At 41.7% G+C, this 24,835-nt stretch overlaps 1 protein-coding gene across 3 annotated transcripts in view; it reads left to right on the top strand.

Annotated features, from left to right (window-relative positions):
- Nucleotides 1-24,835, top strand: part of LOC116060878 (titin-like) — a 280,598-nt gene that overhangs the window by 37,252 nt on the left and 218,511 nt on the right. For all 3 annotated transcript variants that reach the window (XM_036003989.1, XM_036003988.1, XM_031314638.2), the window contains exons 22-37: nt 266-538; nt 1,069-1,332; nt 2,308-2,568; nt 3,215-3,475; nt 4,554-4,817; nt 5,800-6,060; nt 6,403-6,663; nt 7,012-7,272; nt 8,258-8,399; nt 8,778-8,946; nt 9,523-9,754; nt 10,862-11,146; nt 11,835-11,954; nt 12,515-12,703; nt 18,480-18,530; nt 24,023-24,301. In XM_036003989.1, the coding sequence (XP_035859882.1) occupies nt 266-538; nt 1,069-1,332; nt 2,308-2,568; nt 3,215-3,475; nt 4,554-4,817; nt 5,800-6,060; nt 6,403-6,663; nt 7,012-7,272; nt 8,258-8,399; nt 8,778-8,946; nt 9,523-9,754; nt 10,862-11,146; nt 11,835-11,954; nt 12,515-12,703; nt 18,480-18,530; nt 24,023-24,301 (3,573 nt within the window). The remainder of the gene's footprint in view (nt 1-265; nt 539-1,068; nt 1,333-2,307; nt 2,569-3,214; nt 3,476-4,553; nt 4,818-5,799; nt 6,061-6,402; nt 6,664-7,011; nt 7,273-8,257; nt 8,400-8,777; nt 8,947-9,522; nt 9,755-10,861; nt 11,147-11,834; nt 11,955-12,514; nt 12,704-18,479; nt 18,531-24,022; nt 24,302-24,835) is intronic.

Genomic DNA, 24,835 nt, shown 5'->3' with positions numbered 1-24,835 from the left:
TTTACCCTCAGGCCAAAATTTACGCTTTTATGCAAAATCAAATATTGAAATCTAACTATAATTCTTATACTATAATACTTGTAGCACCACAACATACCTCATAATTTAAAAACGGTAGCTATAACTAAATCTTCATCATGTTGTTTGTTCTATCCACCAATTCCATATATTGGGGTGTCAAGAATACTGCAGCCTCTAGGGAGCACTAGTTTGACTTTCATTCTGCTTTTATCCAGTGCCTAACATGTTTGTCTTGATCTTTCAGTGCGTCCAGTGACCCTGATGCAGCCTCTGACAGATTTGACTGTCTGCGAGGGCGATATCGCTCAGCTGGAGGTCAAGTTCTCCCAGGAGAATGTTGAAGGAATCTGGATGAAGAACGGACAGCCAATCACAGCCTCAGACCGTGTGCACATTGTTATCGACAAACAGATCCACAAACTTCTGATTGAAGACACCAGCAAGGAGGATCATGCAAAGTACTCCTTTGAGGTTCCTGATCAGGGGATCTCAACCTCTGCAAAGCTGGTCATTCAGAGTAAGATACCTGAGACTTTTATTAACATTTTGCACAATGAAACACATGTGTACAGACAAACAGGAACAGCAAACATAAGTCAAAAGAAAGAAAAGGGGGAAAATACTTTCAGAAAAAGACATTTCACACGTACATTTAAAAATGATATTCCAAATTACTGCCTAACCGATTTCATTTAAGGTATCTTCATCATTTTAACTCACATTAGCCACATTACGAGGTTTACATTAGTCAGTACTCAGTCCTCCTCTTCATCTGCTAGCTCCAGACCTTTCGCCAATAAATTAAACTCTCCCCAAACCTTTTCAAAAAAGTCTTGCTTCCATCTTTGTATATTTATTTTATTTTTATCCAGAGAAAAAAATATTAATATTTGCCAAATGTAACACTTGGTCTGCTGGGCTTTTTTTTCAAAATAATGCAATAGATTTTTTTAGCATGCGAAAGACACAACCTGAGACGTTTTTCTAAAGGATTTAGTATTCCAAAAATGAAATGTTACGAACAAAAGATTTCATCTTGTGTTTCAGCAATTGGCATCTTGATCCCACTGAAGGACATGAGTGCCGTTGAGGGCACCAAGGCCGTCCTGGAGACCAAGATCTCCGCTCAGGACATCACCTCAATCAAATGGTACCACAACGACAAACTGCTGGCGCCCAGCGAGAGAGTCCAGATGGTTTCAAAGGGAGCCAAACAGCGTCTGGTCTTCAACCGGACCTACGCCTCTGATGAAGGACACTACAAACTGGTGGTTGGCCGAGCTGACACCAGCTGCAAATTTTCTGTTCAAAGTAAGTTGTTCTTTGTTTATTTGTTTGTTTGTTTTATTTGGATCCCCATTATCTTCAGCATAAGCTACAAGCTATTCTTCCTGGGGTCTTGCAGTCTGTGGCAATAAAATTGACAACATCACATAAACACAATACACACACATTAGACATTATGACACATTGCACAACATTTCACAAAATACAAGTCATATATTTACAAAATTACAGCTGACACAATTAATCAAAAACAAAGAAAAAAAGAAAAGAAAAAGACATTACACTTCTATGAATGAATCTATTTTTAAGGAATAAGTGATAACAAAATTGTTGTAATAAATATCCGTAAGACCATAACATCCAAAAGACCCAAGAAGGTTAAAAATACTTTAAGGAACTAGACAAGGAGACCAGTTGTCAGGTCTGAATTTTGTTATCTGGCTGAAGCTGCAAGACAAGAAATGTATCTTAAAGGAGTAAAAGTTTGACAAGAAGATCATAAATTGCCATTGTATGCTGATGATAATCATGTACATACAGAACTATACCGACTACACTTAATATGCATGAGCTGCCAGCAGAAACAGGTCCATCTGGTGGACACTTTAATATTTGATGCAAAACAAATATGATTCCCTGGATTTTTACCGTTTATCGTAATGATATTAAAGACTAGAGTCTATACACCGATCCAATATCACGTAATTTAGCCCAGAAAAACTACTTTAAGTATATTTATGTTCTTTTCCCATTAAGATGTCGAACTAGATAAAAAAGAAAGTTCAACAATATCACACCCATACAGGGTTAGTGTTGTATAAATGTTAAAAAAAAGAATATACTTATTTTAACTCACTGGTATCGGATCAGTACTCGGTATCGGCCTATACACAAGTTCATGTGTCATGTGCATCACAAAGGAAAAAATGGAATCGGAACGTATCTATGAAAGACTAGTCGTAATTAGTTAAATGTCCTAACTCTTGTTCCATTTCTCAGCTGTCCAGATTGTGAAACCCATAAAGGACAAGCAGTGCTCCGAGTCTGAGAACGTCACATTTGAAGTAGAGGTTTCTCACGTGGGCATTGATGCCTTCTGGACCTTCAAGAGGCAGCTGCTCAAAGCCAGCGCCAAGTACAAGATGGAGTCCAAGAACAAGCGCCACACCCTGACTGTCATGAATGCAATGAAGGACGAAGAGGGCGAGTACATGTTCGCCGCTGGTGAGAAGATGTGCACTGCTACATTAACTGTATCAGGTAAGCCGAGCTACGTTTTTTAAATTTACTTTTTTTGATTTAAATCGATTTTCATTTGAATGATTAGATATCGGTTCATAAAACCCATAATCAAATTTTTGTCTCTATTAGTCGAAACTAAAAGAGCTGAGGAAATCCATTGGTACCAACCAGTCATGCTAGCTTGGAAAGATGGTTAAATGGCGCTCCAAAGATAGGCTACATTTTTGCAAGGGAAAAACTGACGTGGACATTTTAAAAGGGGCTCCCTCTGTCACCTCTAGATATCTGAATGAAATGTCACTCAATACTCTCTGACTGTCTGTAGAGTTGCACTTTAGTGTTCATGTAAAATAATGACATTAATGTAACTGATTTATTGTAAACATTGATATTTTAATAATGCAGCAGGATAGAGGGGACCTTGTACAATTGTAGAATTTATTTCATATCAAAGCCAAATTGGTTTTGCAACTGAAATATCCCAAATCAACATTGAATTGAATTGAAAATCCAATCGGAAAACTATTCCAATTGGGGACTTGAGAATCGGAATCGATTCAGGAAATGGCCATACCCAGTCCAAAAAAAAATGGTTTCCATCCAAAGTTAACACATTGTAGTGCTGACCGGATGAAGCATTAACTGATCTATTTCTTGTCACCAGGTGGCGCTATCAAGAAACCCCTGCATGATTTGGTGGTGGCCGACTCCCAGACCGCCATGCTGGAGTGTGAAGTCGCCAACCCCACCGCCGAGGGCAAGTGGCTGAAAAACGGCCAACCTGTGGACTTCAACGAGAACACGCTGAGCGAGGTGAAGGGTGCCGTCAGACGCCTCGTCATCATGATCACCAAAGCCACCGACGTCGGCGAGTACACCTACCAGGTCGCCACGTCCAAGACCTCAGCCATGCTGAGAGTCGAGGGTAAGTCCGGACACAAACCCAACACATATGGTTTACATTTATTATAGAGTCATTGAAGAACAGATATATCGACTAAGATACATTGACTAAATATCTAGTAAACAAGCTTAGTTATAGTGTTTGATTTCAATACAAACATGATTTATTTAGTTTGTTTCATATTTATTCTTTTTATCTGCCCAAGATCTTCCTCATTGTCAGTGTTTTGGTTTATTTTGAAAAAAAAAAAAAAAGAGTGCTTAGGGACCATCTACAAACTACAACACCGAAAAGAGATACAACAATATTTATTAATTTAATGATTAAATGAGGTAGTGTCTCCAAACGTACCTCAATTATAACTTACTTTTAAAAAATGAGCATATGCCTATTTTTGAAAATATTGTTGTATCTCTTTTCGGTGTTGTAGTTTGTAGACGGTTCCTAAGTCTTGCCGTCTCAACACCCGAACTAAACAGAGCTGAATTAGTAGAACTTGTTTGCATTTCTTTCACATCTACTGCAGTCAGATTCACTGTGTGCACTCAGAAGGAATCACTCCACATGGGTAGGCTCTTGTAATGACATCTCGAACATGTTAAGAGACTAAAAGCACGTTTAAAACCTGCCCTGTTTCAGCCTCCTGGGTGCTAACTCTAGCAGGAGGATAACATCGGTGTAGGCAACACCGATGTTTTCATTTTTCTCGCTACTGACAGCACTCCAAATTTACAAACAACAGAGCTACGTGTTGAAATCGACCGAAATTCTCCTTTAAAAACAGAGGAAGAAATGATGGTGTGGTGTTTATTTTGTACTACTTTGTAATGTGCCTTTATCATTTTAAGTTTTATTTGTACAAATAAATGTAATGTGTAAATACAGTATATACTACATTAAGTCTTATGTCTTGGACAAACAGAACCAGTATATTTTCCAAAATGTTAGGAGTATTTCTCCAAAGTTCTTAAAGGCAAAATGAGATTTACCTCATTCAAATTTGTTTTGCTGGCAAATATCCATCCCTAGCAATGGCTCATCACTAACACACGGATTAACAAACTCCGGATTAACGACAGTGTTTGTTTTGTCTCGACAGCTGTGAAGATCAAGAAGACCCTGAAGAACCTGAATGTGGTCCAGACTCAGGATGCCTTGTTCAGCCTGGAGCTGACCCATGAGGATGTGCGAGGAGCGCAGTGGATCAAGAACGGTGTTGAGATCCAGCCCAGTGATAAATACGAGATCACTATTGAAGGCACAGTCCACAGCCTGAAAATCAAGACCTGCAGCACACAGGACGAGTCTGTTTACTCTTTCAAACTAGGAAAACTGTCTGCAAGCGGCAGGCTGAACGTTGAAAGTAAGCAACCACTGATTTGTCCAGAAGTACAGTTCCAAAGAAATAATGTAACTGTGTCCATGTTCGGACAGCGTTCGAGGGTAGGCTATTGGCAATATGCGGACAATCCAAAAAAGGGGAACTGAGTGCCCAGGGCCCTCATGTGAGGAGGGCCCAAAAATATGCTATAATGAATAGCTGTGGATGCGGGGAGGGGCCCATAGAAAATGCCTTTCTACATGGCCCAGAATTTTGTGACACATCCGGTCTGACGTAGTTTCCGGCTTTTCGCAGTACTTTTCCTGGGCGATCGCCCCCGAAGAGCAAATAGAATTAATAAATTAATAACAACACATCTAAGAATATACGTGTGAATTTTCATATATGTACGTGGACATTTACACGTCTAATTAGTGTACGAAAGTGACTTTGATGAGAGAAAGCAGTAAGAAGGCTTGGGCGACGCTCAGGTGGCGGTATATTTACATTAAAAGTGGAAATGAAGAAGCTTTTACTGCATTATTGGGAGTTGTTGAAGCATTAAACATTTATTGTGAAGAACAGAAGTACGGTCACGGATGTGTTGACAGCATTGATGTTCATTTGAGCCTCTTGTCAATACAGTTAACACCCCGAAAAACCAGCAGCGCCCAGGGAGATAGAGGGGGTACAAGTATGGCCGAGTGTAGCACACAGCTTATTCCCTGGTGTTCGCTTCCTTTAGTCGGCTCTTGTAAAGACAAAGCTAAGTTAAATGGTTAAAATGATATTCTGTTAGAAAGGTCAGAAGTTATATTTTATATTTTGACACCATTAAAGTAACTGAAAAATTACAAGATCATTTATATTCACAGAATAACAGAAATTCTGATAGAACGTAAGCCAAAAAGTGTCCGAGCAAAGATACAATTCCGATACACACACAATAGATAGACAAAACGATAGACGATAGACACACGATAGACACAATAAATTGTAAAACTGTAAAATATTTTCCCCGCAGCCATCAAGATCCTGAAGAAGCCAAAGGATGTGACATCACTGTTGGGTGCAACTGCCGTATTCGAGCTGGGCATCTCCGAGGACGACATCCCCGTGAAATGGATGTTCAACAACGTGGAGCTGAAGCCAGACGCGAACTACAGGATGCTGTCTGAGAAGAAGACCCACAAACTGACTGTCCAGGACGTGGACAGCAGCAAAGAGGGACAGTACACCGCTGTGGTGGGCCACCTCCAGTGCAGCGCTCGCCTCACGGTCGAGTGTAAGTGTTAGCATAGCACGGCACGTTAGCAGTCTTTGAAAATACAATAAATAAACAAGAATTGGGGCTGCTCCATTATGGAAAAAAATCATAATCACGAATATTTTGGTCAGTATTGAAATCAGGATTGTTTAATAGGATTCCTCGTTGACTTTTGGAAAGATGTTGCAATTATTGAACTTAAAAAACAGCGAAACAAGTCCTTTAAGTGTGAAATTTCCCTTCAGACTTTTCCCATTTGAACATTTCTTTTCATTCAGAACACCAGACAAAATAAGAGTTTACTTGCAAAAGTATGTTCATATTTGGATGAATTTTCAATGCTGACATTTTCTCCTGCAGCCCTGCGAGTCACCAAACCGCTGAAGAGTGTGAGCGTCCCAGAGACCCATGTGGCCACATTCGAGTGTGAAGTGTCCCACTTCAACGTGCCGTCCACCTGGCTGAAGGACGGCGTGGAGATCGAGATGAGCGAGAAGTTCAGGATCGTGGTTCAGGGGAAACTCCACCAGCTGAAGATCATGAACACCGGCAGGGACGACTCGGCCGAGTACACCTTCGTCTGCGGGAACGACCGAGTCTCTGCAACGCTCACCGTTAACCGTAAGTTTAGTTGCATTACTTTTCCGTAGTTTCAGAAACGTTGATTATATTATAGAGTCTGTCCTTCCCTGAAAAACGGCCACATTTGTCGTTCCTGCCAGCAGCAATTCTGACCTGTATTTAGGTTTGAAGTGGCAGCAACCTCTAGTGGCCGTAGTAGTTTTGACAGGAGCAGATATGTAAAAATGTATCATCTCTTTGCTGTAATTCCTTTAGATCTTCACAGTGCACGCACGTACCCATGCACACACACACACACACACACACACACACCACACACACTTACTATACTATAAGACGTCTGTAAGTTTCGGTAAACTCACCGCCAGCTTTGTTGTTGTTTTCCAGCCATCATTATCACGACGATGTTGCAGAACTTGGATGCTCAGGCGAAAGACACGGTCACATTTGAGGTGAACATCAACTATGAGGGAATCACGTACAAATGGCTGAAGAATGGTGTGGAGATCCGGTCCACGGACAGATGCCAGGCTCGCTGCAAACAGCTGACTCACACTCTGACCATCAGGAACGTTCACTTTGGAGACAGCGCCGAGTACACCTTCATGGCCGGCTCTGCAGTCACTACAGCTAAACTCTACGTCGAGGGTAAGACTTGTTGGCTCTGCTTTGGTCTCCACAAACTCCATACATACCCTTCTCATCTCCGTGCGTGTTGTAAATCTGTCTGACTCCCCCACCGCTAGCCTAGCTTAGCAAAGATCCTGGAGGTAACCGGCTCCATCTAGCCTAGCTTAGCACAGATCCTGGAGGTAACCGGCTCCATCTAGCCTACTGCTCCCAATAAGTGACAAAATAACGCCAACATGTTCCTATTTACATGTTGTGATTTGTACAGTCACAGCGTGTACAAATAACAAGGTCACATGACACACAGCCATCTTCTAACCGTATACATACTGGGAACTATATTCTCTGAAGGCGAAGCACTGCTACTTCTGCTACTTGGGCGGAGGGATTTGCTCGCAGCACGAGAAGCCCCGTAGTGACGAGCAGAGGTTAACATTGGGGCTTTTCAGGTTTTGCGCTAATCACTCAAGTAGGTAGATTATAAAGTTATAAGGTCGCTTTCTCGTATACAGGCAGCCGCCGTCTTGGGAGCTACTGTCTTTCTAAACCATCTTTTTAATAAACTGCCTCCACACTTACAATGTTCTCAATGCTCCGGTTAACATTTAGGGACCCTTATTATGCTACCGTTGAAGTTTGGTGATATTTTGAGCCTTTTTAGTGGTATAACTAGCGATTTGTTTTTACTTTCCCTGTGCCCCGAATACTAGCATTGTAAGCTAATCAGCGGTCCGTGCTAGCTTGTTTCAAGCTACAAACACATTAGATTAGCATGAAAACATGTTCCAGAGTGGGGACACATCCGTTATTAACCCCTAGGTTCGTTTTGCGCCGGAATTTTCCTTTAAGGAACACTTGAATAAACTGCAGGACGCCTAGAATCTCCAAAATAAAACCACTGAACCACAGAAAACTTTCTAAAAGAGGCTAAAAACTCCGTACAGTCATGTGTTAATTCTTTACCATTTTGAAATTCATTTCTGTGTGTTTTCTGCCGCTGCAGCCCGCGTGGTTGAATTCACTAAACACCTGAAGGACCTGAAGATCACGGAGAAGAAGAGAGCGACTTTCGAATGTGAAGTTTCTGAACCGAACATCCAGGTGATGTGGATGAAGGACGGCCAGGAACTGGAGATGTCCGACAGGTACGGTAACTCATATTCAGTGGTGGAAGAAGTATCCAGTTCATAATAAAACATCAGATTTATAAACTACATGTGTTTTGTGTGCAGAAATCTTAATGTGTAAAGTAACTAGTAACTAAAGCTGTAACAGATGAATGTGGTGGAGTAAAAAGTCCAATATTTCTCTCTGAAATGTAGCGGAGTAGAAGTAGAAAGTGGCATGAAAAGAAAAGACTCAAGTAAAGTACAAGTACCTCAACATTTGGTACTGAAGTACAGTGCTGGAGTAAATATACTTAGTTACATTCCACTACTGCGGTGCAAATTTGTATTGTAATTATACAAACATCCAGAAAATCTCTTGAGTAAGTTTCCGTTGCCTTGTGTTTTTCCCTGCAGATATAAAATGAGTGCCGATAAGTTCGTGCACCATCTGACCGTGCCGTCGGTGCGCCTGTCGGACGCCGGAGAGTACACGGCGGTGGCCGGGTCCAGCATGTCCAAGGCCCAGCTGGTCGTTCTGGGGCGGGACGTCAGGATCTCCGAGCCCGCTAGCAGAGACATCTCTGTGAGTTAATATCTTCATCTACGTTTAATGGTTTTGACTTCATCATTTGATGCGACCCGACCCGAACGAAGATTGGATGAATATTATGAGAAAAAATGCCAAATATTTTGAGAAAAAATGTCAAATATTTTGAGAAAAATTGTCAAATATTTTGAGAAAAAATGTCAAATATTTGGAGAAAAAAATGTCAAATATTTTGAGAAAAAAATGTCAAATATTTTGAGAAAAAATGTCAAATATTCCGAGTTGAATAATTTGAGAAGAAATGTCAATTTTTTTTAGATTTATTTTAAAATATTCTGAGAAAAAAATTCTAATATTTTGAGATTCATTTTTAAATATTCCAAGAAAAAATGTCAATTATTTTGAGAAAAAATGTCTAATAGTTTGAGAAAAAAGTCAAATATTTTGAGAAAAAATTTCAAATATTTTGAGAAAAATGTCAAATATTTTGAGAAAAATGTCAAATATTTTGAGAAAAAATGTCAAATATTTTGAGAAAACGTCAAATTTTTTGCGAGTTTTATTTGAATATTTGAGGGGAAAAACTCACCCCCCATTGGTGTGTTTCTGAAGGTTGTTGAGAAGCAGAGAGCCACCTTTGAGTTCGAGGTGAATGAGGACGACGTGGATGCTCGCTGGCTGAGGAACGGCGTGGAGATCCAGATCTCGGCAGAGGAGAGGTTCTCCTACGTCTGCATCCGCAAGCTGCACCGCCTCACCGTGTCGGAGACTTACCGCAGCGACGCCGGAGAGTACACCTTCCTCGCCGGCAAGAACAGGAGCACCATGAACCTTCACGTCACACGTAAGACACCTGCGGATCACTCACCTTTCTGTTCATTTAACAGTTTAGAGATCTATAGAGACAGAGCTCATTTAAGTCCCGCCCCCATCCCTCCTCTCTCCGTTGACTTGTATAGAGCTCAATAGTGACTAGACTAGTGAAAGTGTTTTCCCCCATTCAATTGTTTCATTGACATTTCGAAAATTGCTGATATAAAGATTTTTAAGTGTGTAACCATGCCAACCAGCTACGAGATGAATAGTGAGCATAAAACATTTGATTCGGCGCAAAAAAACATCTTGAAAACGGCAAAAAGGCAAAAGGTACGAGACCGTGTAGAGAAACTATCAGAGACTTCAATGGTAGAAGCTCACTCTAGCCGTTCGCGGTTTCGAGGGTACGGTAAACGTTTCTATGGTAACAGCGACTTGGACCAATCAGAGACGTTGCTGTTACACTTAGTATTGTGGGTAGTGTAGTGGGTCATGTTTTTCTTAAAACAAGGTTGATTTCATACAGACTTTTAGCTTCTACAGGAGCAGAAACTTCCATTTCACAACCACGTAGCTCGGGGTCAGTCTACCTCGGATGGTTTAGACATTATGGGATGGTTTAGACATTATGACTGATAATCGAAACCCTTATGGAGAAAATCAATGGGACTTTTACTTCCGGAACCGGCTGTGGGCGGGACTGTTGAGGTCTATTGTGTGAAGGTTTCCTCCATGTCTAAAAGCTGCTGTGTGCTGATATTCCCTACCAACAGGGTCAAGAACCCAGAACTTAAAAAAACAATTAGCGTGACGTTACATATGTTAGCTTAAAGATGCAGTAGGTAAGCCTTATAAAACTAACTTTCTGTCATATTTGTCAGACATAACGTTAGCTTAGTGTCTTCCCATTCTCTTTGCTGATTCCTCACATCTGTTTCCACTTTTGTGTTTGTTAACATGAAGGCACTGCAGAACTTTGTTTCAGTTAGCCATTAGGGACAGCACTTTTTAAGGTTTAAGGTTTTTTTGATCGTCCAAACTTTTTACGGTGCAAACTTTGCACTTGCAACTTGCTCTGTCATATATTTTGAGGTGTGAAAACCTTGACTAACCTTCCCCTGCTGTGTGTGTTCAGTGCCGGAGCCTCCGCAGATCGTTCGCCACATGCAGGCCCAGACGGCGATGTCCGGCAGATCGGTTCGCTTCTCGGTGCAGGTGAGCGGCCTCCCGGAGCCCCAGGTGTCCTGGTACAAAGACTCCCAGGCTCTGTCTACCAGCTACAAGTGCAAGTTCCTCCACGACGGAGACGAGCACACTCTGCTGCTGCTGGAAGTCTTCCCCGAGGACGCCGCTGTCTACAGCTGCGAGGCCAAGAACGACTACGGAGAGGCAGCAAGCTCCGCTGCTCTCACTGTGGAAGGTACGGGTTAGCACATTTATCACGCTGAGGTATCGACACACTCAAAAATGGAGATATGAGACAAGAACATTTCGGTACTTCTATTTTTAAGTGTGTGCATTTGAACGGCCAACGGTTTCCCTGTTTAGGCTTTTGTTCAAAAGTGTGAAGCTCAGATTAATTTCAAAGAAGACATGCATCAATGTGTGAACATTTTGTCAACATTTCTCCGTCCGTGTATGCCAGTTTGCTGAAATTACGTTTGAATAAAGTTTAAATTTGATATGTTTGAGCAGGCAAGTTATTTCACATTATTATCGGTGAAAAAATTAGTATCTGTCATTAGAGAGCCAAAAAGGAATAGAAATTTGACGGATTTCGTCAATGAAAATGTGTGGTAACGCTGCAATCAGGATCCTTGACTTTTAATTTTCTTAAGTTTAAGTCCAGTGGAACAAAAGTCGAATATTTTGACGAAAAAAGATGAGATATTCTAAGAATTTACTTTTTATATTTTGAGATTCATTTTTTGATTATTTTTGTCAAAAAAAGAGAAGTTTCTTTGAATATTTGTGTGAAAAAAATTGCAATTATGATCCTTGACTTTCTTTAACTTTTCTTTAGTTTAAGTCCAGTGGAAAGAACACTGAGTGTAAAAGACAAAAAGTTTGTTTTGTCATATGAACTTGATTATGTTTTTGTCTTCCAGTTCCAGAGGTGGCTGAAACCGTGGCTCGGGTCTCTGCTCCGGTCCTGATCGCTCCAATGCGGGACATCCTGGTCCCCGAGGGAAACCCGGCCCAGTTCCAGTGCTCCGTCTCTGGGGAAGGTAGCGAACACTGCTCACTTTATTCTGGTTTCAAAAATAAATACTGTCACATTTCACCGTCCAGTTCTTTAGATACGAGGTCTGTGATCGACTGAAGAAGTTCTAAAGTCCAGTTCAGACCGATGATTTTGGCCGAGCCGAGTGTAAACTTTTGTCTCCAAAAGTCAACTGTCATTTTGAAGTTAACCAAGTTTTACGGACGTCGCGTTACGTCCTCATTTTAGCACTTTTACGTGACTCAGTTTCAGCCAATCCCAGATGTTCTTCTAACCCTAAGTATTTATGTTGCCTAAATCTAACCATTTCAGTTTCACGTTTACACCGTCTGGTTTGCCGCACGTCTCCACTTCCTGTTCAGACCAAAGATTCGTGCTAAACTTTTTGTCTCTTTGCAAGTCTCGGGTCTACAGCGTTCTCACAGCTGCCAGTTTTACTAATGAGACGGATGAAACTTTTTTACTAATCACGGAGTTCTGAGAGTCTGTGTGACCCTGGTAATTACGTAGTAAAGTGTGTTTGAGATGATCCTGACTGTAAAAACACTCTGTGTGTGTCTCCAGATTTGCAGATTTCCTGGTTCTGTGGCGACAGAGAGATCAGACAGTCAGACATCTTCAGGATGTCTCATTACGGACAAACCTGCCAGTTGGAGATCTCCAGAGCTCTCCCGAACCACGAAGGAGAGTACTCATGTGCTGCCTCTAACTCGGCAGGAATGGTGACGTGTTCTGCGACTCTGAACATCGACGGTGAGTAACTCAGGATGTTCACGTGACGCTCAGATAAAAACTGTCGCTGTCAGGCGGTACGCATTGCACGCGCTTCAAAAAAGTCATACTCAGAGCTTCTCTGCAGGCATGTTTTAAACTAGAGACGGCTGCCACGTCTCCACTTCCTCCCGCAGTACAAAGTGAAGCCAAAATCTCACCCTACAAGTCAAAAGTCAACTGTCATTTTGATTGTCCTAAAGAATCCAGAAAAAAATGTGAAAAATGTCTTGAAAAGAGTCATAGTATAGTCTGTTGGAAAATTGACAGTATAGTCTGTTGAAAATCAGTGTCTGTGTCCACAACAGGCAGCGACAGATGCCGCCCACAAAGGGCCTGGGTCTGTCTGAGGTTTCTGCCTAAAAAGAAGTTTATCCTCGCCACTGTTGCACCAAATGCTTGCTTGTGGGAAGTTGTTGGTTGGGGAGTGTGGTCTAGATCTACGGTAAAGTGTCCTGAGATAACTCCTGTTCTGATCTGACACTGTAAAGAAACTGAATTGAATTTAAAAAAATCGTTAAAAAAAAAATGTCACAGTATAGCATGTCAAAAGATTGTCTTAAAAAAGTCGAAAACATGTCGTAAAAAAGTCATAAATATAAGACGGATAAATACCTGGGGGGGTTTGTGTTCCGTGTGAAGGCAAAAGTCAAACGTAATTTTGAAATTACAAGAAAAAACTTTGATAATTTTGAGAAAAAAGTTGGAAGACTTTTACAAACAAAGTCAAAACATTTCTTCAAAAAAGTTGGGTTATTCTGAGAAGAAAGTTGAAATATTTTGAGGAACAAAGTCGGAACATTTTTACAAAAAGTTGGAACATTTTGCGCTGGTATCCAAGCCATACACCCGCCCGACCAATCGCGAGTTGATCCCAGCTGTCAATGATAAGGTTTCATCCCGTTTTTATAGCATCAAATAACAAATAAAAACCAAACTTATTTGAAAAATATGATATGATATCAGCGTGATCCAAACTAAAATGACAGAAACCATCTTTGGGAAACATTTATTATTATTATTATTATTATTATTATTATTATTATTATTATTATTATTATTAATAACATGTACTTGTTGATGTTTTAGTTTGGCTTCACTTGCACAGTTTATGCATCAAACGCTGCTCCAGATGCTCTGATTTTAAGCTAAACATCTGACATCTTGAAGTCTGTTTTCATGTAGAAACAAAATCTGAAACTCTCTGTTAGCATGGTAGCTAACCAATGCCCAAGTTGTCGAGAACTAGGGCCGGGTATCGCCAATGATTTTCTAAATTGATTACATATCCATCAGGTTAGGGGAATGTCAGTTCCAATCCCAGTTTATCTTGGATATAAAAGAGAACTTCTGCTGTAAACTGTCCAAACAAGAAGCAACCTTCAGATATTTTTTATAGTGCATCAGGTTAATGTTTACATTAAGAACTGAGCCCCAAAAAGTTAGTTTAAAGTACTTTTTACTCACACATCCATGGTGAAAATGCAGATATTAAAAGATCCATTTCTGGGTTTTATTCATCGATATCAATCACTCAAACAAAGATCCATTTTAACTGGAGAAAACATTATGTTAACCCTTCCCTATCGAGAACTAATCAGCAAAGTATAATACTTATTTGACTACATGATTATGGGCTCACACCGATGTTTGATTTAATTTAAATTCGATCAATCAGAGCATCCTTATCGGTCCAGACAGATGTGCTTAAAGTCTCCTCCTTCCCTCCAGAAAACATTATGCTTCACACTTACTTGTTTAATATAAAATTAAGCTTGTATTGGCACAAAACAATAACTGTTATTGTGCTTATATAAGGCTGCATGGTTCATCAGGGGGAAGTGGCAAGGTTTCAGGCATGTGTGTTTTTTGTTCTGCTGCTGGTCGCACAAAAGATTTTAAATGATAGCATTTTGAGAAATAATCTTGTTTTCTGTATTTTCAAGAGTGAATTACGTGGTGTCGACACGTGTTAACATGACGTGCCGGCACCAGGTAATAGGGATGGGCGTATCGATCCTGTGGTATCGATAGATCGATATACTCACGCTACTCATTTGGCATTGATTTCCTTAAAAGAATATCGATATAAACTAAAAAATAATAATTGGGGGTGTATGCATCACTTTCAGCTGTTTTAGATTACTTACTTAAATTGCTATGTGCTGGGACACCCCTGTACCTGGCGGCGTATTGAGCTGGCCCATGTCACGTGACAGGAGACGAGCGAATGAGCGTCAACGTGCGACACAGCTGACAGCGACACAGACAAGGGCCTGAAAATGTGTATGTTTTTGTTCATATTTAATTTATTTCATTCATATTTATGTTATTTATTTTAATTTTAATTTTATTATGTATTGACCATAATACATTCTGTATAAATGGTCTGTATTTGTCTTGTGATTTGTCTTAAATATAATAATATTTTTACTGACAAAAATTGACAATAAGAAATTAACGGTATCGGTATCGGTATCGATATCGATGAAAATGCATGAAAAAGTATCGGTATCGTATCGAATCCTAAAAGTGTGGTATCGCCCATCCCTACCAGGTAATGCTGTGGTCGGGGTCATTTCATGTATTATCTTAAACATGTCGTACCTCTTCTTGTCTTACCGTATAATGATCTTCTCATCTGACTCTGGCTGAAACAGCAAACAAGACTATTTCTAGTATTAAAGCTTACTCAACAACATTGACTACATTTACATGCACATAATATTCTGTTTTTTGCCCTTATTCTGAAAAAGACATTATTCCGACTAAGCTGTTTCCACGGCTAATGAAAGAGAATATTCCTCTAATATTCCCGTTTACATGTATCTATGTTTAACAGGATGTTTCAAAACCAACCAGCCTTGTAAACTGTCGGCTGGTTGGTTTGTGAACAGTAACAGTAACCAGTAACTTTTGTACCACAAGCCATAACAGCCTTAAATCAGTCAATACGCTAGATTTCCAGCTGGCCTTGTGATACCCAAGGGTGTATAGTGTATTGTAGTGTGTAATGTATGTTCTTCATGTAATGTGTGTTGGTGTCTGATGTAGGGACTATTTGTTGTGCCACAAACCCAACCGCCCCATGGGGACAATAAAGTTATCTACTACTACTACTACTACCATAGCAACGTACAGAGCTGACCGTACGCCATAAACAAAAGAATTCCTTTAAAACCTGAATAATACCAGAATATCACACAAAATGCTATATTCAGAAAAAGGTTTTATTCTGAATATCCAAACAGAATATGTTGTTTACATCAATTATGTCAAATTAGAAATATTTTCATATTCAGAATAATAGTGTAATATTGGTGTGCATATAAACGTACTCATTGTTGATGTGCCTCAAATTATCAACCATGTTTTTTTTAAATCAAAACCTAGAGTCACAGCCAGAGACATGCTGGTTATTGTTGGGCTACTGTCTGTAAAAATGAATCTAAAGAGACCCTATTCTTTCTCTACAGACATGTCAACAAGATCTTTGTTCAACCAGCCAGCTCAACCTACACAAAGTCTTTCATATTTTCATTTTGATGACATGACAAACAGTTAAACTAACTGTAGTTAACAGTTTCTGTGAGCATGCAGGCCACATATATTTTAAATCAGCTCGTAGCCTTTGGCTGCTTCTGTTTTCAGACACCCTTACTGTAAGCGCAGGTGATAAGCTTACCTGTTTCTCTTACGTTTCTTTGCATGACTGTTTTCTCTTCTGTCTTACACGAATAACGGCAGGGACGTCTTTATTCTGAGACTCAAATCTTTATTTCAGAGGAATGCAGCATGCTCAAAACAGAGCTGAACTTTGGAAAATCTAGCTTTCCGGGTTCCTCATGCTTGAGCACGGACATAATAAATGAATAGCTGTTTTATTTTTTATTTTATTTTGAAGTTTGGCTCCAGTCAAGCTTGCATGATTGACACAGGAAACCAGCCACTGTCCGCTCTCCCCCTGATCATGACTGATCCTCAACGCTCCACTCCAATCAAGCTGTGACCTGAAGAAATCACAGCCACAATGATGTGTTGACCTAATTATTCTACTCTTTTTTACTGCCCAGATGAAAAAGCCTTAGCTAGTGAGACTGATGCTATGCTAAGTCAGAGACTGGAAGCTCGGACAGAGAGTTTCAGCTCTGTTTTGGCGGGACAAACCGCCCGCAGTGTTGAGTTTACCAAGACGGTCTCTGAGAGTTCCTCCGTGTCTTGGAGGACAGTTGAGATTCAGATGGAAATGGAGACGGAGATGCAGAGTGTAAGCTCGGTGGAGAGCATTTTTGATACCAAACTCTCAGCCAGCCCCAAACTGCTGATGGAAATGAGCGATGTCCAGGTGCAAAGCGGCGAGATGGCTGAGTTCAGCTGCTCATTTGACGGGCAGCCATTCACCGGGGTGGTATGGGATCATAACGGCCGGAGTGTGGCAGACACAGAGAGGGTAAAAAGCTCTCAGATTGGGGGATTGTTGTCCCTGGTCATCAAAGGTGTTGGCGTGGCGGACCAAGGTCGGTACTGCTGCACCGCCAGCAACCAACACGGCCATAACTGCTCCTCTGCCCAGCTCACTGTTGAAGGTGGTTAATCTTTGTTTTTTTTATCATCTGGTCCATTTAAACTCTCCACCTGCTCTTCCTGCTTCGTCCCCTCCCCTCATTATTTAATATTTCCTCTTAGCCTGTAACCCGTTAGACTGTAATAGAATAACTCGCTTTCTAATCTAGTTTATTCTCTTCCTGCTGTTGCAAGCTTTGCCACGCTAACCTCATCCATCCATCCTACTAATCGTCTTTAGTGTTTCGAGCCTTATAAACTCTGACCCCTAATTACTCTCCCTAACTTTATTCTTACCCAGCTAAAGAAGCGAATCTCAAAGCAGAAACCCCAATCCCTTCCGATTCTCTGCGTAAAGTGTCTCAGACGGACAGGGATGCCGCTAGAGATCCCCCCGACCCAGACAAGCAGGAGGCGGTGGAGAAGCCAGGACCATTGCCTCCATCTTCCCAGAGACCATACAGCCTCATCAGCCACCTGTATTTCCCGGACATTGTGCCTCATGACAAGCGAGGGCGGCGCCTGTCCAGCTGCCCCGAGTTCTTGATCAAACTGCCCCCAGAGCTGCTGATCAGAAACAAAAACATAGACAGCGACAGCGGCTCGTTGTATTGCGTTATGAAGGGGCTTCCCACTCCATTTGTCCTTTGGCTTTACAACCGGTTGAATGTTGACGATTCTGTGTCTTACTCTGTGAAACATGACGGCCCCCTGTGCTGTGTAAATGGGGGCTCTTACACTTGCAAAAATGTCAACTCAGCCGGAGAAGATGTGATGAAAGGTTGGCATCTGCATGCTTTTGGTCCTGCTCGCTCGGGCTTTTTTTGGTTTGGCCCACCACTCATTCACACTGCTTTCCTACACACTTCTTCACACGGTGGCACCACGTCTTCCTCAACAAGGTTGTAACTACTGTGTTTAGCAGAGGTCGCTGACCTTTGGGTCCTGCTTTACTGACTAAAACACGAAAAAAAAAGACACTCATATCACTGAGCATTTCCCACAAAAGCCAGACGTGCTGCATATGCACACTAAAGACCAAAAGGAAGCATGCAAGAATTTCAGTTTATATAAAAAAAAGGAAAAATGATATGGATGCACGACATGTCACTTATTCTAACAGTCTTGCACCATATGAGACTTTATGTGCAGTTCTGAGAGTGTTTTTGATTTGTAAATGTTTGTGTCTTTACAGTAACTGCAGCGGAGCACGAGCCTAGGACTCAGACAAAGGAGGAAGTGAAAGGTAAATATTGTGTCATGTGAGCAGGGAAGTCTTTGTCCGTGACGTAGAAATGTTTATGTCTTATCAAAGATCGTATGTTTATTGTTTTGACTTTGTCTTCAGGTTGCGCTGGTAAGAATGTTTTTTTTAAATTACTATGCAATGATCTTTCACCATCTTCCAGTTAATCGTTTGCTTCTTAATCCATTGCACATTTTTATACTTTTTATACTTGTAAATTTGGGATGTAACGTAATTTGTAGATTGGCTAAAACATGCAAAACAATACAGTTCTTTGATTTACCTTGCAGTCAAAAATAAGTAACTGTTTTCTGCTGTCTTTTGTTGAAAAATCTAAAACAAAGTTGCCCTTTAAAATATTATTTTAGGAAGCAAAAAATTGGAGCAATGGTATGATTAAGAAACACCTTTGAAAAATACTTTCCACCACGTGGACTTTTTATATGTTATAAAGGAGACTTTTATGAGTAACATTTGTCAGATTTTCTGTTGCATTTTGTTGAAGATTCGCCGTTTTTTGTCACACAAAGTGCTTGTTCTATGACTGCAGCTGATTGTATTGTGGTTGGAGTGTCTCACTTTACTTTAAATTGTGATTATCTCACTCAGCCTTCACTAGCTCAACCGTCACAGTGGAAGAGGAAACCCAGGAGTCGTACTACACTGGCATAAAGTTAGCAGATAAAACCAGAACACTTGAACTTAAACCAGATTCCAAACGCTACTCCAGCACTTTGGCAAAGAAAAAAGAAAAGCCAGTTTTCCTCAGCGAACTTTCTCCGGCAGCTGTGACTGTTGGAGAAACTGCAACATTTACCGTCACGGTTTCTGGTTTCCCAAAGCCTGCTGTTCAGTGGTTCCACAACGGGCAAACTATAACGAGTTCGTCCATGTACACGTTTGTTCAGGAGCGAGACGAGTATAGCTTGGTCATTACCAAAGTTCGAAGGGAGTTTGAAGGAGAGTACTCGTGTACTGTCAGCAATAGATTTGGCCAGTCGACTTGCACTTCTTATTTGCATGTTCAGGTGAAGGAGCCAGAAAAGGAAGAACAAGTTGACAGGACAACATTTGTACCAAGTGGCAAACCGCCAGAATTCACTAAAACTATAGAGTCTCTTCAGTTGTCTGAGGGAGGTCAGGCTTTCTTCAGGTACATTGTGACCGGAGATCCTCTCCCTGAGGTTCAGTGGCACAAAGGCAGCATACACATTCAGCCGAGTGGGTTCTGCATCACTGTGAACAACCTAGACGGATCAGGCTTTATTAATATTAAGAGTGTCAAACAAGAGCACAGCGGCGTCTACACCTGCAAGGCCTCCAACCAATACGGGGAAGCCTCTTGTGCCGCAGAGCTGCTGGTGCTCCGTGAAAAAGTTCAGGAAAAAAAACTAAAAGGTTTGCAAATATCCATGACTGAACAAACCACAGAATCCAGATTATACCAGGAAAGAACTCTGTCTGATCAGATGATTTATACTATTAGCACTGAAGACCGGCAGATTATTCCCAGCGAGGAGGTGGGAACCCTCAGAGAGCTCGATATCTCTGCTGCCACCCTTCACCGAGAGCAGCTTACCCACCAGGCCGCCGTACTGCAGTCTCATGAAATACAGGAGAGGGTTTCATTGGCTCCCACTCTTCCACCTCAGGTCTCCGCTGTTCCTGTGAAACAGCTTCACATGGCGACTTTCTTGTCTTCCGTTCAGGAGAGACAAAAGATCACTGAGCAGCACTCCGAACGGATTCTCAGCCCTGAGATCATAGAACTCAAATTAGCCAAAGAGCAGCCGTCGAAACTCATGTCTGCCACATCTGAAGAATTCCTCCCACTTACTACGGTGAGAGCCGAGGCCTTAACGGACCTGGCCACAGAGCATGTGAAGACTTTAAAGGAACCGAGGCAGCTTGTTACTAGTCACCAAGTAGAGCCCAATCTGCCCATCCTTGATGAAACTTTAGGCGTCACCCACAGGCCAGAGGAAGAGAGGAGTTTCAGAGTCACAGAGGGGGTAAAGATTTTATACTCGGCTCAGTCTGCAGGGCAACTGCCACTCACAGAAAGACACTCTGAGCCTTTGCCAGATTTAGATGCAGCCACTAAACTATTGTTTGAGAAAGAGCAAGCTAAGCCAGTGGTAGCACCGGTGAGCGAAACTAGACTGGTTTTATCCAAGGAGCAGACATTTGAAATGCACAGACCAGAGCAGGAGAGTATCACTCCACACAAAGATGTGGTCTACAAGTCAGCTATAGCTGCTGAAGAAAAGTTTGAACTCCAAGGTGAACAGACAGGACAGTTACCAGGGATAGCTTCTTCTGTGTGTTTGCAGCCTCAGAAAGAAGACGAAAGAATTCTGAATCTGCAGGTTATCAGTGATCAGGATGTTTTGCAATCTGAGGGTAGGTTCAGCAGCGAAAAGCCATCTACAGAGCAGGCGGGAGCAAGGACGAGTCCAACTTTGTTGTATTCAGTGACACAAGAAGAGCAAAGAACTGCAATTTGCGAGGCAACCTTAGAGTTCACAGCAAAGACAGATGCCACATCCGTTCAGCCGAAGAAAGAGTTACCACCAAAAAAATACCTCCAGTCAATTCATTCTTTTTCTGTGTTACCAAAGGAAGGAATACTTACGATCACCAAACCCGATGAGCAGATGGCAATGCAGAAACAGGAACAGGCTAGAAGGCATGCAGCTACCTCAGAGGAGAGAAGGGAGATCACAGCAGAGTATCACAAAGATCTTGATGTGTCGGTGACCGGGTTTCAGTCACAGCTTCGAACTGAGCCCAGGCCTTCGAGCATCCTCACAGTCTCCTCCCAGCCAATGCAGCTGCCGAAGGAGACCCCTTTTGTTAGCGAAGTTAAGCAGCAGCGAGCCCTAGTCCAGAAAGAGGACAACTGGAATATCATGCATTCTTTGAACGTCACAGACACTCACAGCCTCGAGGAAGGTCACACTAATACCCTTAAAACTAATGAGAAATTCAAGCCTAAGATGAAAATTGAGCCTAAGATACCTAAAAAAACTATTTTTATAGAGGAGAAAGCAGTTGCCACGGAGAGCTGTACTGTCTTAGAAGCCGCTGAGCAGGACTTTGCAGTCCAGATCCAGGAGGGCCAGTCGGTGCGACAGTCGGTGTTGCTTGAAGAAAAGCAGGTCATTATGGGAGAGAAGTCAAGTGAGATACATAAATCTGAGGGCTCGTCCGTCAGCGTCTTGAAGCAGCCTAAAGGAGTTCTGTTTGTTCACGAGTCTCTTGACACTCTGACTCTACCTAAAGAACTTAACTTTGTCATTCAGATTCCAAAACCTTCGAGCTTGAATGTACGATGTCAGCTCAGAGACGCTCTTCAGTCGGCTGTGGCCAGTGATCAACCGGTGTTACTAGCCGATGTTGTAGGAAGGTTAGAGGCAGTGGAGGTACAGGAAGTGAAGGTTCAGAGAGAGCCCAAACGAGCCACATCTACATACCTGATTACTACTCCAGGCGCCCCCATGGAGATCACGCTGTCTTTTGAAGGGGAATACCCTCAGACAGCTGACCTCAGGTCTGAACTCCAGGTAGCTTTGCATGCGATGGTTTTCCAGGAGCAGCAAAGTCTTACAGCAGAGCAACCAGACGCCATGCAGATTGACAAGCCTCAAAAAGCGCTGGTTCTCTCAGCACCCTCCAAAGAGGTGATGTCATCTGTGGTAGACACCATGATGGTTGCAGAGAGTGCAGTTGGGTTTCCTCCTGCCTTATCTCAGTCTGCAGCTGTCAAAACCGAAGCCAGGGCTTCATTCCAAAGCGCAACCGTTAAGAGCCGGTCTGAGATTCATGAGTCTAGGCAGGTGATTCAAGTTCCTGTCGAACAACGTGTGGACATTTTGGTCCACAAAGAAACCAGAGAGGAGTTTCTATCAGAGGCAATCATGATCAGCGAGTCCTCTGATAGTCTGGTAGATTATCCTGTTGTCATTGATAATCTGGAAGACATTTGCACTGAGGAAAACAGCAAAGCCAAATTTACAGCCACCATAAAGTATGTTACCAAAGTCAACTGGTTTTTCAATGGCCAATTGGTGGAATCTGGCAAAGAGTTCAAGTGTTCCAAAGACCATGACACATACACACTAGTTATCAACAAAGTTGTCAAGGAGAAGCATCAAGGAGAGTATGTCTGTGAGGCTGAGAATGAAGCCGGCAGGACTACAACATCTTCAAGACTCACTGTGGTCTCGAAAGGTTTGATGATGGGCAATTATTTGATATCATCATCAACTAACTTCACACGGTGAATTTCCATTCAGTTCTGTTGTCTGCAAACTTCAAACATAACTCAAACCTTGTATGAACTTGGGACAGTATTCATGAGTTGAATGCCCATGAAATCCTTTAAAAGAATGAAACTGAAAACCCAAGGCCTCTTACTGTAAGGCTTCTTTGGGCATTTTCCCAAGTAATTTGGATGTTTGAGGTTTTAATCAGACAGCAGTGACATCCTCACTTTTCCTTTAAGCACATCCATTCCTCCACATGCATATCACCCCCATATGATATAACCACCCATTAGTCCTTCCAATGAATCACTTTTGACTAGAGATGTTCCATACCATTTTTTCCTTTCTGATACCTGATCTTGCGTATTGGCCAATACAGGGTACCGAATGTGAAGAGGGCTGGGTATCGCCAATGATTTCCCAAATCAATTTGATTCACAAAGCCTGATTTGATTACATTTCTGATTAGATATCAGTCAGGTTAGGGAAATTTAAGTTACAATACCAATTCAAATTGGATATCAAAGAGATTCTCAGAGAACTTCTGCTGTAAATTGTACAGGCAAGAAGCAACCCTCCAGGTTAATGTTTACATTAAGAACTGAGCCCCAAAAAGTTAGCTTAAAGGACGTTTTACTTCTACATCCATGGTGAAAAGGCAGATATCAAAAGATCCATTTATGGATATGATATGATTGATATAATTGTTCTCATGGCCTGGCTCAGGTTTGAGAGAATGAATGCCAGAGACATTTTTTTAATCTACTTTGACAGTCATAACGGAAAAACCATTCATAATATACTTTAAAGTATATTTCTTCGGTCTAAATTACGTGGTATCGGATTGGTGCATGGACTTAGACACACACTTGCTGATACAGATACCAGTTTTTTAGGCCATATCGGAGGCATTTCCGATGCTGGTATCAGTATTGAAAAAACTCTACCTTTGACTTCATATCTTGAAACACCCATCAGTCCTCATTCGTGGTCCATTCCTCTTTGCATGCTTTCTCTCCTTTTCTTATCGCAGAATCACTTTCATCACATCTTCAACCCAAACCTAATACCATTTTTCTTCTCTACAGTCACAACCGGATAACTTTGTTTGTCACTTTCCATCCCAGGTTCACTACATTACCACCTCCAGTAGAAACCTTTTTGCTTCCATTTCAACTGCTTGTTTACTTATGTTGTATTTTTTTTTCTTTTCCAAAAACACAGTGAAACCTGTGTTCAGGCACAGAATTGTCCCTGTGGAGATCAACGCTGGCAACCCTGCCAAGTTTGAATGTGAAACTGAGGACGCTCCGAATGTGAGCTTCAAGTGGTTCAAAGATGGACACCAAATCAAAGAGAGTGATAAATACAGGATTATCAGTCGCTTCAGTACTTCCTCTCTGGAGCTTCTGAACCCAAACAAGGACGATAGCGGTGAATACACCTGCAAGGCGTCCAATCAGCATGGTGGTGACGAATGTTCTGCCTCTCTCGTTGTGACAGGTAAGAGCAATGCATGTTTCCCTTCTTATTCGCTGGTTGAGTTGGGAGCTGTTGTTGATGTCTTTTGTTGTTGTTTTCTGGTCGAAACTTTGCGTTTCGTTTGATTAATTGTGATCGTTCTTCAAGATTTCTTGCTGCTGCTGGTTTGTATTTGTCCAATTGGCTGGTGTTGGTGAAAGTAAATGAACATGTTACCACTAATGTGTTTCTCTTTTTTTTAATTCTTATAGAGCATTGCCCCCCTGCCTTTATAACTAAACCTGAGCCTCAGACTGTGTATGTTGGAAAGAGGGCAATGATACAGTGTGTAATAACAGGATCTGCCCCACTGAATGTTGTCTGGCTCAAAGACAACCAGGCCTTGCCCAAAGTGTCGACACACTACCAAACATCACGTGAAAAGAATAAGCACACTCTTGAGATAACCAAACTTGTGCCAGGTGATATGGGGCTTTATGTGTGCAAGGTGTCCAATAATGTTGGGACAACCGAGTGCAGCACGGAGCTGCGTGTTATTGATAAACCCAACTTTGT

The sequence above is a fragment of the Sander lucioperca genome, chromosome 8 (genome assembly GCF_008315115.2).
Source record: "Sander lucioperca isolate FBNREF2018 chromosome 8, SLUC_FBN_1.2, whole genome shotgun sequence".
NCBI classification, from domain to species: Eukaryota; Metazoa; Chordata; class Actinopteri; order Perciformes; family Percidae; genus Sander; species Sander lucioperca.
Note: the sequence above shows the minus strand (reverse complement) of the source record. Positions and strands in the feature narration are given on the sequence as shown.